This window comes from Corvus moneduloides, chromosome 17, assembly GCF_009650955.1.
Source record: "Corvus moneduloides isolate bCorMon1 chromosome 17, bCorMon1.pri, whole genome shotgun sequence".
NCBI lineage: Eukaryota > Metazoa > Chordata > Aves > Passeriformes > Corvidae > Corvus > Corvus moneduloides.
Window position 1 is genome coordinate 779,376 of NC_045492.1, and position 18,486 is coordinate 797,861.

At 45.6% G+C, this 18,486-nt stretch overlaps 1 protein-coding gene across 4 annotated transcripts in view; it reads left to right on the top strand.

The window, feature by feature from the left end:
• Positions 1 to 18,486, top strand: part of SAMHD1 (SAM and HD domain containing deoxynucleoside triphosphate triphosphohydrolase 1) — a 28,389-nt gene that overhangs the window by 7,355 nt on the left and 2,548 nt on the right. For 3 of the 4 annotated variants that reach the window (XM_032126835.1, XM_032126836.1, XM_032126837.1), the window contains 11 exons: positions 2,029 to 2,144; positions 4,072 to 4,142; positions 4,905 to 5,060; positions 7,648 to 7,748; positions 7,847 to 7,955; positions 8,488 to 8,579; positions 9,872 to 9,987; positions 13,397 to 13,536; positions 16,212 to 16,301; positions 17,452 to 17,556; positions 17,873 to 18,010. In XM_032126835.1, the coding sequence (XP_031982726.1) occupies positions 2,029 to 2,144; positions 4,072 to 4,142; positions 4,905 to 5,060; positions 7,648 to 7,748; positions 7,847 to 7,955; positions 8,488 to 8,579; positions 9,872 to 9,987; positions 13,397 to 13,536; positions 16,212 to 16,301; positions 17,452 to 17,556; positions 17,873 to 18,010 (1,234 nt within the window). Of the gene's footprint in view, positions 1 to 2,028; positions 2,145 to 4,071; positions 4,143 to 4,904; positions 5,061 to 7,647; positions 7,749 to 7,846; positions 7,956 to 8,487; positions 8,580 to 9,871; positions 9,988 to 13,396; positions 13,537 to 16,211; positions 16,451 to 17,451; positions 17,557 to 17,872; positions 18,011 to 18,486 lie in introns of those variants that run through there. The other variant, XR_004243477.1, reaches the window with a different exon arrangement.

The window sequence follows — 18,486 nt, forward strand, 5'->3', positions numbered from 1 at the left end:
AAGGGGCATTGCTGTCTGAGCATTGGTGAAAACTGCTGGGGGGCCATTTCTGGTCTCAAATATTCCTGGATATCCCATGTGATTGTGGGCTGTTCCCTTGAACGTCTTTTAATAAAGACAGATAAAGAAACCTACAAGATGGATCAATGTTAGATTTCCTCCCCACCCTTTATTATTCTAAGAATAATGTTAGCTAAAAACTGTAAGTGCTTTATGTTCCCCCAGTCAAAATACAAGTTTTAAAGCATAAACTTAGTAAGGGTACCAGGGCTGCTCTGTATGATCTGCCAGACAGTTGTAATCCCCACACATCATCCAGCACAGCTAAAATCCATTTGATCTGTAATGTTTGCCTTTGTAGATAGATGTGCTTCATGCAACCAATGGCAGGTTGTCAGCCTGATAGCTGTAATTCAGTTAAGCAGAAATATGATGGACACAAGGTTATGTAGAGTGTTGCTAGGTCATTCACACTCCTCAGGGAAGGTAATGAGTGACAAATTTGAGCTTGTTTTAAGGGTATATCCCAAGGTGCAGTGAAATTAAGCTAGTAAGTGGTTTTTATTCAGCTGATCTGGCCAGCCTAAAGTTGCTTTTGTTGGTGCTGAAATGTTGTGGAGTAAGTCTGCCTTACTTATAATGAGATTCAAATGACTGTTTGCAAAAGGGTCAGATAAATGAGGCAGCCTGGACTGACTGCATCTGGTAAACCAAAAAGACAGAAATGTCTTCACAACAGAAGTGTGAAAACTCCAGTTTTATCAGCAACTTTTCTTTTGAACAGTTCTGTTGATCTATAGAGTTAAATTTAGGACAGATGTCGCGACGGAGGGAGAGCCCGGACACTCAATATGAGTGATCAGCAAGCTTCCGTTTATTGATCAGTCGTGGATAACAGATATAGTGTGACTAATGAGGCTTATGCATATTCCAAAAGGCGCAAGCTGAGTGGTTTACGGCACTGCCGCCGACCCCTCCCTCTAGTTCTACCTTTGTGGTCAGCAAGTTCCTCTTTCCCATGCCTAAGTTCCTCTTTTTCCCATGCCCCGGCCATAAGCTTTCTATTGTTAACTGTACTGCTCACCAAGGCCAGCATGTCCTCGCTGTATCAGCATAAGGCCTTGGTCAGCTGCAGAGTCCATGCATCCTTTCTCACATAGCTCAGCTATTATACAAGATGAGTGCGATATTCTGCTAAATCATGCTCTGTAAGCTGCAAAGGGAGGACGTAGCCAATTCTCTACAGACAGATGTTCTCCACCTGTATAAAATTTCAAAGATTTCTACAGTGTTACAAATAGAAGAAGTGAGCTTTGTGTGCTTATTGGTCTAGTGAAAAACCGTCGAACAGTGAAATTTGGACTAATGAAAGGTATTATTTCATCACAGAAAGCCTTGTCTTGCTTTAAGCTGTTCTGCAAGGGGACCTCTTGAGGCAAGTAGAAAAAGAGGTTTGTTTAGAGGTTATGAACAGTTTATGGGAGTATGTGCCATATATTTGCTCCTGCTGGTTTTGTGTCATGAGAACAGAGGGTCCCATTCAATTAAATAAAATTTCAAATCTAAAATGAATGAGAAGATGAGAAATAATTGTCATGAGCTATTATTAGAGCAGCAGTTTGAAAAAAGAAGCAAATGCTTTGGTGACTGTTGTGGACCTCTGCACTTTGCCCTGACTGGAATTCAAGGATGCTGTGTAAGCTGAGGTGCTTCAAGATTCTCACTGTCAGTGGTGCACTGCTGTTCCCTTACACAGCTACTGTTTGTGTGTTATGAAATACTGCAGGATGCTGTAGAGCCTCTGTTTTTTGGGCATGGTATTCCATGGTTTTTTGCTTTCAGAGGACTAAAACTCTACTACAAGAAGTAGCTTGTCATTCTTCGCAGGTCAGGGTTTGGGTATTTGTTGTATGCTGCCTCTCAGACAAGGGCTGTGACTTAATGGAGCAAATAGAATAGGGGAACTTCTCTTTTTCTCTTTTTCTGTTCATCCTAAACCACTGCTATATTCCTTTCCTCTTGCAACAGGGTTGGCTACCTTGCAGGATATCTGGTTCGTACACTGAAGGAGAGACAACCAGAACTGGATATAACCCAGCGAGACATCCTCTGTGTAGAAATTGCTGGGCTTTGTCATGATTTGGGTAAGGAACACCTGAGATGGGTTGTTGCTCTTGGAAAGCTAACCAGGATGAAAAGCTGGCTATGAGGTCAGAACATGTGAGCTGTTTTGGGTTGCTCATTGCATGGCCATATTCCAAGACAGGTTTTATCTGTTCTGTTTGTTCTGGAGTACGTCTGTGGAGACAGTTCCACTTCGTGAATCTGCAGCCATTCTTAGCTAGTGTTTTGTCTTGTTTCCAAATGGTGCTTAGAGTTCTGCTCTCAGTGGCTGAAGCGTCCACTTCCTTCTGTGATTTCTCCAGGTCTCTTAAAACATTTCAGAATGAAAATTAGTGTTCCTTTCAAAAATTGTAACGTTTATTTCATAACTACTTCTTTTCTTCAGAGCTGACACAGAGTAAATAGTATGTTCAGTGTTGCTGCAGTACTTGCCTGTGGTGTAGGTGCTGGAACTGGCTGTTAAGTGCAGTAGTACTTAAGGTATCTTAGGAAAGTGTACTTTTTATATCTGAGTCTTCCTCATAGATGATGAATAAGGAATTATCTGGATGGTTGCACTCAGAGAGTTGTGGTTACAGGCTCGATGTCCAGGTGGAGCCCAGTGATGAGGGGCCTGTGTGGGGACTGGCACTGTTGGATGTCTCTGTCCGTGATGGGGACAGTGGGATCGATGCACCCTTGGGCAGTTTGCCAACAACACTGAGCTGTGTGGTGGGGTCACACGCTGGAGGGAAGGGATGGGGCATCCAGAGGGACCTGGACAGGCTGGAGGGGCAGAGAGTAGATGAGAGCAGCCCTCAGGAGAAGAACTTGGGGGCATTGGTGGGTAAGAGCTGGACAGGCCCAGAGGCAGCCAAGAGCCCTGATGTGCCGGGCTGATCCCCAGCATGGGCAGAGGTGAGGGGAGAAATCTGCCCCACTGCCTTGCTCAGGTGAGACCCCACCTGCAGAGCTGCTCCAGCCCTGGGGCCAACATAAGGATGTGGTGCTGCTGGAGCGAGGCTGTCATGGCAGAGACTGACACACAACACACACTTATTGTTATCCAAAGCCATAAGAAGCAAAAGGTTTTTATTATTCTCAGCTATTACTCTTACTTGACAATTACTGTGGCTTATTGTGATTGGCTGCTTAACAAACAATGACAGGGCTGTCTAAAGAACAATGACCATTCAAACAGCAATACAATTAGCTAGACAAGCAATTAGTTACATATTATATGCAAGTTTCTTCTTGTACACTCTTGATGTTCCATAGCAAGAACATCTTCTTTCACTGATTATCTTCTTAGCTATCACTGTGGCTTTCACTGTGACTGCAGTTTCTCACAGGTAGATTTTGACTGTTTTTAAGTCAAACTCTGTGAGGCCTTCAGACCAGCTGTCAGCCTCATCAGGTCCCACACGGGGCCTTGGAGATGCACCAAGGGCTGGAGCTCCTCTGCTCTGGACCCAGGCTGGGAGAGCTGGGCGTGTTCAGCCTGGAGGAGAAAAGCCTCCAGAGAGGCCTTAGACCACCTGAGAGGGGTTCCAGGAGAGCTAAGAGGGACTTTGGACAAGGGCTTGGAATGACAGGACACAGGGAATGGCTTCCCAGTGCCAGAGGGCAGGGATGGATGGGATATTGGGAAGAAATTGTTCCCTGTGAGGGTGGGCAGGCCCTGGCACAGAGTGCCCAGAGCAGCTGTGGCTGCCCCTGGATCCCTGGAAGTGTCCAAGGCCAGGCTTGACAGGGCTTGGAGCAACCTGGGATAGTAGAAGGTGTCCTTGCCCATGGCAGGGGGCTGAATGAGATGATCTTTAAGGTCTGTTCCAACCCAAACCAGTCTAAGACTCATGATATGTCAAGAAAAGTCAAATACAAGAGAATTCAGATCCTAAGCTTGCTCAAGAAATTTTTGCTGGCAACTATGTCTCAGACTAAACCCGTGTCATCTTTTTATTTAAGGTCATGGGCCATTTTCACACATGTTTGATGGAAGATTTATTCCACTCACTCGTCCAGATTTGAAGTGGAAGGTAGGCTTTTCACTATTAAAGTAAAAATACAAACCTGAAATTTTTAGAGGCAGAGTAATTAAAGAGTTCCAGTGCTTGTGAGGCTATAGTGGTCATTTGGCCTTACCTTATTGCATCATTTTGATGGCTTAATTGACAACCAGAAGATTGTTTTCTAGTCTTGTGATGATATCCTTGTTAGGGCTGCACTGATCATTTCTGGCCAGCATTGTGCCTTAAAATGTGTATTGAGAGCTTTCTGCAGAATATATTTTACAGATGCAAAATACCAACTGGCAGCTTCCTTTGCAGTATAATGTTTTAGTCCAAGTCCAGGATATTCAGTAGTGTTTAGAATTCAAACTTTGCAAAATTTTGAATAGAGTTTCAATGGTTGTTTGCTGTGAATGAAATGCAACACAGTCCTTTCAAGCCTCTCTCTGCTTGTAATTTCTAAGCAAAATCATCTGAGTAAACTGGTTAATCTTCTACACAGCAAAACTGATTATTTTGTCTTTTAGCATTGTAACTGCCTTGCTACTGTTTATCAACATACAGAATTAACAGCTCTCTGCTGAAGAGTGTGTTTCTGTACTCTGTAGACTGGGTGATTTGGTGTTCTGTTTAATGTAAAATTACTAGGAAAGCACCCAGCTGCTGCACTTCACACCAGCCTGCCCATGTGCCTGGCTAGGAAGTGCTGCTGACTTGGAGTAAAGCTGTGGCACTGCACGAAAGATGCTTAAACTATGTAATACAACATTTGGATTGTTTTTTTCACAGCATGAAACTGCTTCTGTTCAAATGTTTGAGCACTTGATCACTTCCAATAAACTAGAAGAAGTCATGAAGTCGTATGGTCTTGTCCTGGAAGAAGATATGCTCTTCATCAAGGAACAAATAGGAGGGCCTATAGATGAAACTTCCTGTGTGACATCAGTGAGTCAGTGTACTGCTCCTGTGATTATGGCAAGAAATGTCTTTATTTTGCTGAAAGAATAGCTAATTTTGGCTTCTGCTGTATGTTACTTCTAGCCCCATGATGTTCTGACAATCTTGTCACAATTGATGCTGGAGGAGTGTAGTGTTTATTTCTTACAGTGCTGGCAGGTGTGTTAATGTCCTTACAGCTCCCTGAGAATTCTTACTCAAAAGCCTTCAGATCAGAGGAAAGCTGTAGAAAGTTACCTGTATTTAGGGAACCTAACTGGTGACTGGGATCCGCTCAAGGGTACTGAAGGAGTTGGAAGAAGTGCTCACCAAGGTACTTTCCATCATTTACCTGCAGTCCTGGGTGGTCCCACTTGGCTGGAAATCAGCAAATATGACTCCATGTACAAGGGTCAGAAGGATGATCCAGGGAACTACAGGGATATCTGACCTGGTGCTACTAGGGAAGGTCATGGAGCAGATCATCATGAGTGCCATCCTGCAGCATGTACAGGACAAGCAGGGAACCAGGCCCAGCCAGCCTGGGTCTAGGAAATGCAGGTCATGCTCCACTGAAGGGCAGGAGGACTCTACAGAGGGATCTGGACAGGTTGGATCGATGTGCCCAGGCCAGTTGTGTGAGGTTCCACAATACCAAGTGCTGAGTCCTGCTACAGGCTGGGGGCAGGGCAGCTGGAAAGTGGCTAGGCAGAAAACAGATGCTGTTTGGTTGACAATGGCTGAAAATGAGCCAGATGTGTCCAGATGGGCAAGAGGCCAATGGTACATGGCCTGTACCAGCCATAGCATGGCCAGCAGGACCAGGACAGTGACAGTCCCTCTGTGCTGGGCACTACTGAGGCCACAAGTCAAATTCTGGGTTCAGTTTTGGGCCCCTCACTTGAAGAAAGACACTGAGGTGCGATGGAGAAGGGCAGTAGAGCTGGGGAAGGGTCTGGAGCACAAGTGTGATAAGGAGCAGCTGAGGGAGCTTGGGGGGCTTGGCCTGGAGTAAAGGAAGCCTCCCTCAGTCTGGATAGCAAAACTGGGCACTGGTAGAGATGAGGCAGTGAGCAATCCAAGCCTGGCCCAAGCCACATCAGCCTTGATGACAGCAGCAAAATGCTTGGATTTATTGCAGTAGCAAACATAGAGGCAGGAGTAAGACTTGAAGAAATTAGTTGCTTCAAGAGGCAAGCAAGAAGAGATGGTGGTTGTTAATCATTGTAAAAGTTCTCTCTCCTCGTTTTACGCTTTACAGCCTTTGTCATCTCTTCAAGGACACTCATTCAGTGAGCTCCAGAATAAAGAACTGGTAGCAGCTGAAGTCAGTGGAAGGTGTGTCAGGACAATCTGGTCCTAATCAGAATTTATATGTAGTCCCAAACAAGTAACCCACAAATGTTCACACTTGCCCATTATTTTCTGCTGCAGGCGTGGGTAGCAATCCCACAGCAAATACAAGGAACTTGGCATAGTGAAATCCAGTCTGAGATCCTATAGGAAGAGGACATTCATTTACAAAATCTGCAAACTGATTTTTATCCTGTTGGGCTTGTTTGCACATAAATCTTGGTACCTGCCACTAGCATTGATCTTGTTCCAGGTTCTTTCCCCATGTCTGGTTTGCCTTGTTTGGATTCTGTACCTGTTTTCCAGCAGGATACCAGGAAGAGGAGTGCCACCCATGATTCATGGCAGCAGCCTCCTGGTGTTAGGCAGCAGATTGCACTGGCAGGCTGTGCACTGTGGTGCAGGCCTCTGTCGTGATACGGACAACGGGTGTCCAGGCACCAGACATAAACAGTGTCCTGAACACGTGCCAGTAGCAGAGCTCTTTGTGATCATGGTATTTTTATCCATGATGTGCTTCCTTCCTGCTGCTTGCACATTTCTGTTGCTATTCACATCAGTGCAGGTAACATGGAAGCCATGTTTGCACACAATGTTTTCCACTTCCAGAATTTCGAGGTCACTTTATGGCATTTTTAGCTGAAGGATCTTTAAATTTTCAAGAAAATGTGCAACTTGTGTCTTATTATTTTGGTGTTCATTTCCTGCTTGCCTTATGGCTGAATTGTCCCTTGTGAGGTAGGAGTTTAAGTAGCTGACTGTTCAAACAATTTTTGTTTAAAACATCTAAGTAAGTGTTTTAAAACTCTGTTCTCTAAAGTTGTAGATTGCAGAAGACTGCAAGACAGCGACATGTTTGTGTGTTTAATTCCCTGAGAATTAAATAATTCCAAATTTTCCCCTCTTTGTTGCTGTGCTTTTTTTTTTTTGTTTTTTGCATTTCAAAGCTGCAGGCTTTCTTTTAGTAGAATAATGGGCAATGAATACTTGTGTTCATGGGTTTTATTCTTCCTGAGATTCTGAGAAGACCGCTGCTTAGGCCCTGTTCTGGATTTCCAATGCCTGGTAGCATTTGGGAGTTCTTTCTTTGTCTTTTGTGTTCTTTGCTACCTCAGTGTTGGATGTTTGTCACAGGCAAAGTCAAAGTGTATTCCCACTGTCTTTAAAAAGCTGTTTTGACATTGTTGGCACAGTTTTAATTTCTTATTGTTTCTGATGTTTTTCTTCCCACCTCCCCTGTCAGTGGCCCTACCGTGGTCGACCAAAGGAGAAAAGTTTTCTCTATGAGATAGTAGCTAACAAAAAAAATGGCATTGACGTTGACAAGTGGGATTATTTTGCAAGGTACAAATCTTACATTTTATTATGAATTCCTATTCACAAACTGCTACTGTATATACAAATATGATCATACTGTTAAACACTCTGTGGAATATTTTCAGGGACTGCCATCACCTGGGAATCCCAAATAATTTTGACTATAAGCGATTGCTTATCTTCACTCGGGTCTGTGAAGTGAAAAACCAGAAGCACATCTGTACCCGTGACAAGGTGAGCAGCGTGTGGAGCCCGGGGGGTCAGAGCACCGGGGGGCACACGGGGGAGCTGCACCCCATGGCTGGGGTTCCTGGGGGTCCTGCCTCATGCTCCCTTAGCCCAAGAGGGGGAGAAGTAGTTGCTGCTCTGAAAGCTTTTCTCAGAAGCTGCTGTTTGGGGGAGGGACAGAGAAAGCCACTGTTTGAAAGGATTTGTGGCAGGTCCTGCCAGGGGAGACTCTACAGACCTGTCAGATCTGCATGATTCTGCTCCAGGTCTTCTGGGCAGGAAGCGAATGTGGCTGTGGTGAGGGGCTGCTAAAGGGGTGAGGGGTCTTCTTCACTGCCAGGCTGCCTGGGGTCACTCTCAGCACTCTGCTCTCCCATGGTGGCCTGAGCCAGGTTCAAAATTTGGAAATTGTGAATAATCATTCTGCTTTCTGCTGTGAATGGGGAGAGACAACTAATTTGATTAATTGATTTATTGCCTTAATTTTCCTAGTAAGACAGTGACAAAAGTAAATGCTGATAGGGTTTTTTTGATTCAGGAAGTTGGAAATTTGTACGAGATGTTCCATACCCGGTATTGCCTGCACCGGAGAGCATACCAGCATAAGACTGGCAACATCATTGAAATAATGCAAGTATATTTTCCTTTCCTTCCTTTTCAATTTATTTTTAAATTATTGAAACAATCCATATCCATTTGGAATATTCAGATAATCTATAAGGTGTGATACAGAATAAAAGCCACTTCTGATTCTTGTGGAAAGACTTAGTACTTAGAGTATCATAGAGGCTGTGGTTAAGAAAGCAAGCAAAAACAGAGAGAGGAGGACAAAAACATCCTTCCATGTGAAATTAAATTAGAGGAAAATTACCAAAGGCCTGAAGGAGCACAGTACCAGGGTGTGCTTAAACCATTTAAACTGCTGACAGCTGAAGTCAAATCCTTATCTGCAAGTTAGAGACCACTTAGCTCAAACTGGCTGGTTACTAGAGGAAGGTTACTAACAGAGTAAAGTCATGAGTGGGCTCATGTAGCTCAGCTGAGGCCTGGCTTTGTGTTTATATAATGCAAGATTTGTTCAGGACCAACTCATCTGGCTACCTGCTGTTTTACCTCTCTTGTCTATAGAATTTTCCATATAACGTTATTGTTTTTAGTTTTTTTGAAAACCAGAAATACTCCAAATATTTTTTCCTTAGGGTCTTGTCTGCTGGGTAACTGTCTGTTGAGTTTGGAAAAAAGGAATGTGAAGGATTACACAGGACAAGAGTGATTTGGATTGCTTTCATTTCATAAATTTTAGCTCCTGATTTAAGGATCCTCTAAAATTCAGACTAAAAATGCTCAGGTTTGACAGTACCTACCTACATATGAGGAGTAAAACATATTTTTTAGTTTAGAAAAACTCAGATCTTGGCTTCCCACAATTATAGCAGCCTTTCCAAAAGAATGTCCAAGCTGGAAATGACAGCAAGACATCTTTAGAACATAATATTTTCCCATCTGAACATAGTACATGTTTGTGATGCTTCCCCTTTACAATGCTTTTTACCCTCTCAGCTAACTCGGGAAACAAGGAATCTGTAAAAGGGTGTGGTTATCTGTGAGGCAGCCGCTGTTTGCAGGGTTCTGCAGTTGTCTCAGCAGTTAAACACAGTCTGAAGCAGAACAAAGTGAACTTGCTCATTCATCTGAAGGTTACATTCTCATCTGAACCCGTCTGCAGTAAATCTCTGTTGAAATGTGCAGTGGCAGCATGGAGATAAGATGTTGCAGTGATCAGTGTCTGCTGTGTGCTGGGGATACAGCTTCATCTGGTGTCTTCTGTTTATAACATACTAATTTGTTTCTTTTTTGCCTGTTGACCAGTGAGGTGTTTCAAAATGATATTTTCATAAAGTCGTAATTTTGTCTCAAACTAGGATTACAGAAGCCTTTCAAAAAGCAGACAAATTTTTTGAAATAAGAGGCTCTGGAGGGAAAGTGTATCACATTTCTACAGCAATGGAGGACATGGAAGCCTACACTAAACTAACTGGTAAGAGGTCTCAGAATTATTTTTTTAAGTAAAAGAGCAGTAATATCTGTTAAAATGCTGTTTTTACAGCATTTTGTGAACAGAAGGTGGGGCAGGCCTGGGCTGTCTAATCCTTGTGCTCTCAGATCTTGCTGGGAGAGCAAGATCTTCTAGTTTAAATTACTTTTATGTTAAGAGAGAGAAAGAAGCACCAACTTTATGTTCCACATACATTCAGATTCAGCAGTGTTAGAAGATCCTGCCCGTGCCCTGAGTTTGTCTTGAGTGGGATGTAAGTGAGCTCTAAGTGATACTGCAGGTGGCTCTCTCAGGTGGAGAAGTACTGGATGTGTGTTGTGGTGTGAAGCTATTCCCAAAGCAGGTTCCAAACGGCTCTTGCAGGCTCTCAGGGTTGCTGCCTCCTGGTCTGTGCTGTGGGGCCCCAGGTTGTGTTCAGAGCTGCAGAGTGGGCCAGGCAACCCTGCTGCTCCGAGGCTCTGTGCGTGCAGGGCAGGGGTGCTGCAGGCCCTGCTCAGGGCTGCTCCTGATTACTGGCAGCTCTTGCAGCACCTGTCACCTACAACTCACCAGGACTTCCAAGTCAACTTTCCTGAGTTTCCATCACCAAGCCTTAGCTGACCAACAGAGTCAGCTAAGAACCTCTATCTTTGGTCCATGGATGAGGTGACAGGGCCTGAGGGCACTGTTGCAGAGAATCCTGTGTGCCTTAGCCTTTGTGATGCTAAAGGCCTTCTGCTGGCAGTCCTTCATATGCCACAGCCGTCTGCAGTCTGACCACACACCTGCTGAGGTGAGGAGCTATGTGTCCCCTCTGTCATTGTGTGCCTCTGCTCAGGGCAGGACAAGGCAGGGCAGTAGCTGTTGGAGAACACAAATTGCAGTGCTGAGCAAAGGAAGGCTGGGCAGAAAGCAAAGAACTGAGGTGAAGTTGTTCCTGGGCTGGGCCTGTTCCTGGGGGCTGGCTGGCCTGGTGGGTCCTGCTGTGACTGCCTGCTTACCTGTGGTACCTGGTGGGGAGCACAACTCAGGGCAAGGACAGCAGGCTGTGCCCAGCCTCTCACAGTCTGCCATGGCAAGGAGCTGCTTGCTGGGACCATCTGTTCAGCAAGGAGAGTGGTGTGAGGAATGTACCAGCATCAGATGTACAGTGGAGCATGAATGACGAGTATGTTCTCCTCTTAAACCTCCTTCCTTCTGCTGTCAGAGGTTAGGATTTTCCCTTTTTCTCTCTTTCTTTCTTTTTCACTCAGGGAATTTTCTCCCATTTGCTGCCTAAGAGATGGGAACAACAGATACGTAAGAGGGACAAAAGATGTAGCCAAGGAGGAGAGGGAAGGGTGCAGTTTGCTATCCTCTCTGAGCTGGGGGCTTTCTCTTGGGAAGGGCAGAGATTTTGGCTGGGGGGTGAGGGGCCGGGCTCAGCTCTTCGCGCTCAGGACCAGAGGTGCGATGGCCGGGCTGCTGCTGTGGGGAGAATTTGCTGCCACCGCGGAGTTCTGTCCTGCGCTGCTTTCTCCTTACTGGGGGTGAGCTTCTGCTCTCAAGTGCAGCTGTTGAACTGGGACCTTTCCAACGCCCGACCTCACTGGGAGGAGGACCCCGACCCCGTCCCCGTTCCCGGAGGGAGCAGCTCCCGGCTGCTGCCGCTGCCGGGCCCCGCTGCTTTCTGCCGCTGCTCCGGCTCTTTCAGTGCACGTTAACCCGACCCCCCGTGCCCGCCGGGACACCCCGCGGCTCCTGCTACGGCTGTGGAATTTTCTGCTACGCTTTGTCTGCCACCCGGGTGCGCCCGGCTCCGCTGCGGCAGCCGCCGCTCCGAGGTTCCTGCTGCGCTCCATTCCGGCTCCCGAGCGGCACCCGAGGGGCCCGGCTGCCCCTGGGGCTTTGCCAAGGAAGCCCCTTTTCCATCCCTCCCGCCGGCCCGGCCGCCATCACCGCGTGCAGAGGCGGCCGAGCTGGCGCCACAGCGCCCCCTGCAGGCGCGGGGGAATCCCCGCAGCCGCCCTGCCCGGCCGGGAGCCACCAGCGCCCCTGGCGGCCGCGAGCGGAGCTGCACCGAGGGGAAAGGGCCTGCGGCCGGGAGAGGCCGGCCCTGGGCTCTGCTGCTGCTCGTTGGTGCTGCCGGCGCTGCTGTTTGTGTGCCTTGGCACCCACACACACACCAGCAAAGAGCTGCTGCTCCTTCTCCCATAGCTCTGCCTGAAAGCCCCTAAATTTCAAAGTGATCATAATTTGGAGGGAAGGGGGTCACATTTTCCATTCCAACGGAGGCTCCTGCCTTCCTTGGCAGACACCTGTCCTTCAAACCAGGATAAGTGCTTGCAACCTGCATGCTCCTGAGGCTTGTTTCAGCAGTCCCTGGTGAGTGATGCTTCTGTGAAATTGTCCAGTTATGGACCTCTACAAATTATGATCCTCTGTGAGGTCCTGCAGCAGAAGGTTCTCTAGCTTTCTTCCATGGTGGGTGAAGAACCACTGTTGTTTTTCAATGTGTTCCCTCCTGATTTGGCAACAAGTCCTAGTTCTAGTAGAGGCTGAGACAGCAAAACATTCCTTGTCACTGCTGCTTTTGCACAAGGAAGATGTTCATGGGCTTCTTATTTTCCCTGCATTATCTGTTCTTTGTCTGACGAGACCTGGTCTGTGGTTCCTCGTGGAGAAGTTCCTGGCTTTGGTTGGCCTTGTCCATAAAACCAGTTGAAGGTGTTTTGGTACATGGCTCAGAGGTTGCTTCTGGAGCGTGTTGGGAGCTCCTCAGGCTAGTTGCAGCTCCGAGTGGACTCTTGCAGGGCTCTGCTTGCAGCATGTGTTGAAGGTGCCCAGGTGTTCCTGGCCAGGGATTGCAGCTGTGGGGTGCAGATCAGGCCAGCAGCATCCTGGCAGCAGCAGTCTCTTGAACAGCCAAAAATAACCTTTCTGCTCTGAAGCCACATCAAAAGAAACCTGTCTTGCTCTGACTGATGGTGGGAATCTTGCTGCATGTGTCACAGGAGGGGGTATTTTGATGATGGCATCCAGTCTGAGAAAGCCTGAAGGCTTAATGGCTATTCTTTATTTTTTTTTACAAGACAGAGTGCCCATGACCTGAGCCAGTTAGTGCTGGAGTTCAGGATAGTCTGCTAAACAAAACTGGCTAAATAAGAGGAGAAAGTAACTTCCAGTGAATAGCAAAATATGTTGCCAGGGTGAGAATTGAGTTAGTTTTTCTGCCAACAACCATTGTGAATCTAATGATAATTAAGATTATATTGTGACATCTAGTTGTCAGACTTAGTTCAGTCATTCCCTGAAAGTGTCTTTCCTGAACCAGCAGTTTTTTCTTGTTGCTTTAACCTTTGGTCCTGTTTGTGCATTTTACTGCGACTTTGGGTTGTGACATACGTAACAAAAATCGATGCAACTTTGGCAGACTGTATCTACCAGGAAATTCTGCACTCAAGTCATCCAGAACTGGAGGAGGCACGAGAAATTTTGCGTAAAGTAGAACGACGTGAATTATACAAGTTTTTAGGAGAGACTCGACCTGAATCGAAGAAGGAAATTGTAAAGGTAATGTCCTTTAGTGGAAGGTTCTGAATTCTGTCCCCATATAAATGTTCTTGAAGTTGCTGACCATCCATTTATCTCTATTTCCATGTGTGCTTTGTTTGGTTTGAGGGGGGTTTTTTTGTTATTTGCTGTTCAAAAAATGGAGTCAAAAGTTGTCCTCCCATCTTTAAGTAGCTGAGCCATGAAACATATAAGAAATCGGGAAAAGTTTTGTCTACAAACAGTCAGAAGAATGGCAACAGGTGGAAATTCAGAGGCTGATTATTGTAGAAATATTTTCAGGAAAAACTTTTCTGAAAAATACAAAATTTTATTGAAGACTGTTACAGTCCAGTGATTGAGAAGGTTATTACATCGTTTGATGTTCATGAAAATTTCAAAATAATAAGGAACACATTTGTGTTCTTTGCTTTGAGAATAGACATCAAATTGAGTAATAGCTGCTGAATTTCTTGGTGTTAAATTCTCTACTAAGCAGGAGCATGCCTGTACTTTTTCCAGTCTTTTTCATGAATGCTTTTCAAAGCAGATCACAGTTTAATTCCTGTTGTCTTATTTCAAAATAATGATATATTAGAGCTCACTTCAGCTGGCTCAGCTCTTTTAATGTGCTATGCTGTGTTGTCAAATCATCAGTTATTTATGCCCAAACTTCACCCATAAGGGTGAAAGTTTTTTATTCCGGATTTCCAGAAGTGGATGTCTGTATCTAGAAAGCCTTCATAAATAAGAATAATTCAGCTCTTTTAAAGAATGAGGTTAGAACAGGACTACTAGATGTTGGAGTTCATCTTTTTGTTTGAAGGGAAGGTTTGCTTGTGTTCTTTGTCTAAGAAAAAGTAGTGTTAAGAGATTCTGTATTATAAAAGCAGGAGGAAATAGGTGAAAACTTGAGATGGTTGTACATCAATTGTCTAATTTCTGCCCTTCTGAGGAGAAGGTTGGGATAGGTGGCCCAGCAAATAAAGGAGACAGGTGTGAGAGCAAATGGTATGAGTTCCACCTTTAAACAGTTCCTTTTGGAAGCTTGGTTGATGAAAGGAAAAACTCCCGTTTTGAAAGTCCAGCCAAAGGCATTGAATCTTGGGGTATCCAGGCTGTTGTTTTGAAGGGAGAGTGGGTCCCTGTTGGTGCTGTAATTATATCCAGCCAGTGCTTTGCAGCTCTGGGTGCACAGCTGAGGGGTTGAGGGAGGATGTTTCCTCCTGTGGTGCCCATGGCAGGAGTGCCAGAGGCTCAACCTCCTCCCAGGCGCTGGAGGGGAGCAGTGGCTGCAGGAGACAGAACTGTGTCTGCTCTGCTCCTTCACACACCACAGTGCTATGTTTGGAATCACAGAATGGTTTGGGTTGGAAAGGACCTTTAAAGGCATCTAGTCCAACCTCCAGCCATGGACAGGGACACCTTCCACTAGACCAGGTTGCTCCAGCCCTGTGCAATTCTGTGATCCTCAAGCTGGCCAGAGCCAGGGGAACATCCCAAACAGCTTCAGAGTTCTTAAATTCAGGCTGAGTTTCCAGTTAATGCAAACTGGAGAGAGAACTTCAAAACAATGCAAGCAAAGAAAGGAAGTGAATTTACATACATTCTGATACAGGGTAGAAATACTTACAGACAGGCTGCCTCCAGCCAGGTCCCTTCTGGCAAGGTTTTCCTCCAAGCTTGCTCTCAGTCTAAATAAACCTTTCCTTGGCTTCTTGAGTCACTACAAACCACACACATGCCTCACCTTGGCAATGTGTGTGATTTTCTGCTTGTCAGTCTCCCCATCTCTGCAGTGAACAAGTCAGCAGCAAAAAAACCCCAAAATTAACCCAACTGCTCCTAGCTGAATTCCTTCCCTCCTGGACAGTCTCCTGACTGCTCTGTGCTGCCTTCCTGTGAGTCTCAGTTGCTCCCAGGAAATCTTGCTGCTTCAAATCTTGCATCTTCCCCAGAACACAGCAGCCCTGAGTAAAGGTCACAGCCTTTGAATGAGGACTCAGGCATTTCAGTGGTCAACTGTTCTCCATCAAACCATGTTCCCCTGCTTTACTTTAGCCTAAGTGTGAGCAGGGAATATTCCCTTGGGGCCAAAAGCAAACAAAACCCCTTTGTGGGTTTCAGCTTTTGTGGAGTACTTCAGTGGAGTACTTTTTGGTTTTGTTTTTTTTTTGTGATTGTCTGCCTCTTGTGGTTTTTTATATGTTCTGCTGTATAGATATACAAGCTTTATTAGAGGGTAAGATTCTGCAGCTCTTCATTAAAAAAGTTCAGTGAAAATGCCTAGTATTCAGCTTTGGGAACTTACTGCAAAACATTTGTATTGGTAAAATAGTTGGTTGAATGTACTTATTTTCTGTTTTCATGCTTCAGTATTCTGGATGGTACACTCCTACTCTCCCCCTGCCCCATCATCAGGTGTAAAACTTCTCCTCCACAGACTGGCAGATTTTGGGTCTTCTCAATTGCATAAGATTGGTTTGTTTCTAAAAACTGCGTTTTGTGCTAATGGCTATGGTGTACAGTAATTCAAACAACCAGATTGCTGCAAGAGTCTTGTCAAGCTGTGAAGAATTGAAAGCTTTAGTTTAATCACATATTGTGTCACGTGTTGTGTTGCCTTGGCCTAGACCTGAGAGGGTGTAAAAGTAATCTGAGTTACTGAGTTAATCTTTTGGTTTGGTTTCTTTCAGAGTAATAGCCTGGCAGAAAGCATTGCTAATTCCAAGCCAGAGAAGGACCCTCCAGATGTGGAGCTAAAGGCTGAGAATTTCATAGTTGATGTAAACACCTCTCAGAGCGGGTTCCAGTAAAAACTTCTCGATCGCAGAGGGCCTTGTGTACCCTGGTGAAAGAGCAAACCCACAGGGTGTCTGTAGCTGCAGTCCTGGTTCAGCCTGAGGGGCTGAGGGCTACGAGCTTTCCATGGGAGGTTTGCTGTGGTGGGAGGGTGTGGGGCAGGCAGTGGGCAGCCTCACTGGGCTGTCACCTGTGACACTGCTCCTGGTGACAAATGGGCTTTCCTGTCACTGTCCTCACTCCAACAAGGAGCAGTGGAGAAACCCGTGGGGTTTGGGACGTGGGTGTCAATGGCAGCAGCCTGGGGACCACTGGATGGGTCAGGAAGGCAGAAAACCTGCAGGCCCAGTGGGAGGAAAAGAGGCACAGTGACCTCCAGGCTCCTAGTGTTGCACACCTGATGCCCAGCAGGCACTGCTGGGGTTTGTCTGCTGCACAAAGCACCTGCTGGCACAGCTCAGTCTGCAGCCAGCACTGGTGGGAGCCTCAGACAGAGGAGGGAGCTGGTGCAGTCTGCAGGTATCACACAGCCTGATCCCTGTTCTCAGTTCATTCTGGGAAGAGCGAGTGGCTTTCCATAGAGTGCATCACGAACCACTCCTAAAGCACCCTTGCACTGAAGGTTTACTTCACTGAGCAAGACTGTAGCAGTTCACTGAGCTTTAAAAAATTTGCCTGGGCTTTTCCCATCCCACAGACTGAAATTGTAGGGAAGTGGGTCCCTGCTGAGCACAGAAATGTTGGGGTACCAGGCCGATGTAAATAATGTTGTTTAAACCTCATGTTATAATTGTAGCTCTGCTGCAGCCTCTGCGGGTTGTGTGTTTTGGGGAGGCCCAGGCTGGCAAGGGACCAGTACACTTCCAGTGCTGGAAACTGGAATGTTTCAGAGTACAACTGGGAGCTGGTCACTGTAAATGTGAATATCCACATGGCAGCATCAGAGCAAGAGGGCGTGGAAGAAAAGATGCAAAATACAAAAATCAGATTGTTTTTTAAGTAATAATTTGTTAATTACTGTTCATTTGATTACTGTAATTTTCAGGAGTAGAGTGTGTGTGGCCTTTTGTATTTATTGTGAGAAAACTAAAGACAAACATTAACAAATGCCATTTTCTTTGTTTTACTTGGAAGATTATCAACATGGATTATGGAATGAAAGAACAGAATCCAATTGATAACGTTCATTTCTATTGCAAGGCTGATCCTTCCAAGGCAGTCAGTATCAGTAAAGAACAGGTAGGTTTCTACTTTCCTTCTGAAAAGCATTTTCACCACCTGTGATGGAGGTGATCACAGTCCTGCGTGGTTATTCTTGCAGCAGTTGTGGAGACGTGGTGGGATCCATGGCCTTGCAGGTCTTCAGGGTGTGTTGTACTGTGACACTCTGGAACCCTGACAGCCTTTGCATATGAACAGTATTTAATTGGAATACACTGGGAGTTGGAATATCACAGTTGCTTTGGATAAAACTCATGGATTGTAGTGGGGCTTCTTACTGCTTTCCTTTTGTATTCCAAGAAATACTAAAGCTTTTTTCTGTTTTATTCCAAAGGTTTCAAAGTTTTTACCGATAATATTTACGGAGCAGGTTGTCCGGGTTTATTACAAAAGTCAGGATCCAGATGTTATTTCAGCTGCAAAACAGTACTTTATTCAGTGGTGTATGGAGAATGATTTCACCAAACCACAGGTAACAAATTCACTTATTATATTTCTTGTTTAGAGCTCTTCATCTTTGTCCATAAGTTTGCTTTTTCATTAAAAAGTTTGACATTCAGGCCTTGCCTTTGTGGCAGAGGCACTCACTCACCTGACCCCTGGTTTTATCAGGGCTCTCACCTGGGGGTGCTTTGGTTTCAATGAAGTAGTGCTGGAGACCTGAAAGTACCCATAGGATTTTATAGGATCATAGAATCATGGAATGGTTTGGGTTGGAAGGGGACCTTGAAGATCACCTTGTTCAAAACCCCTGCCATGGGCAGGGACACCTTGCACTAGACCAAGCTGGGGAAAGAGCTGCATCCCCAAACACGAGAGGCCACCCAGGAGATGAGTGTTCTTAGGTGGGGATACAGGCATGGAAAACTGTGTAAGGCCCATTCTTAGGTCATTCTTCTGGCACCTGTCTTTTAGAGCAGTTAATTTTAGAAGGGCCTTTATACCAAT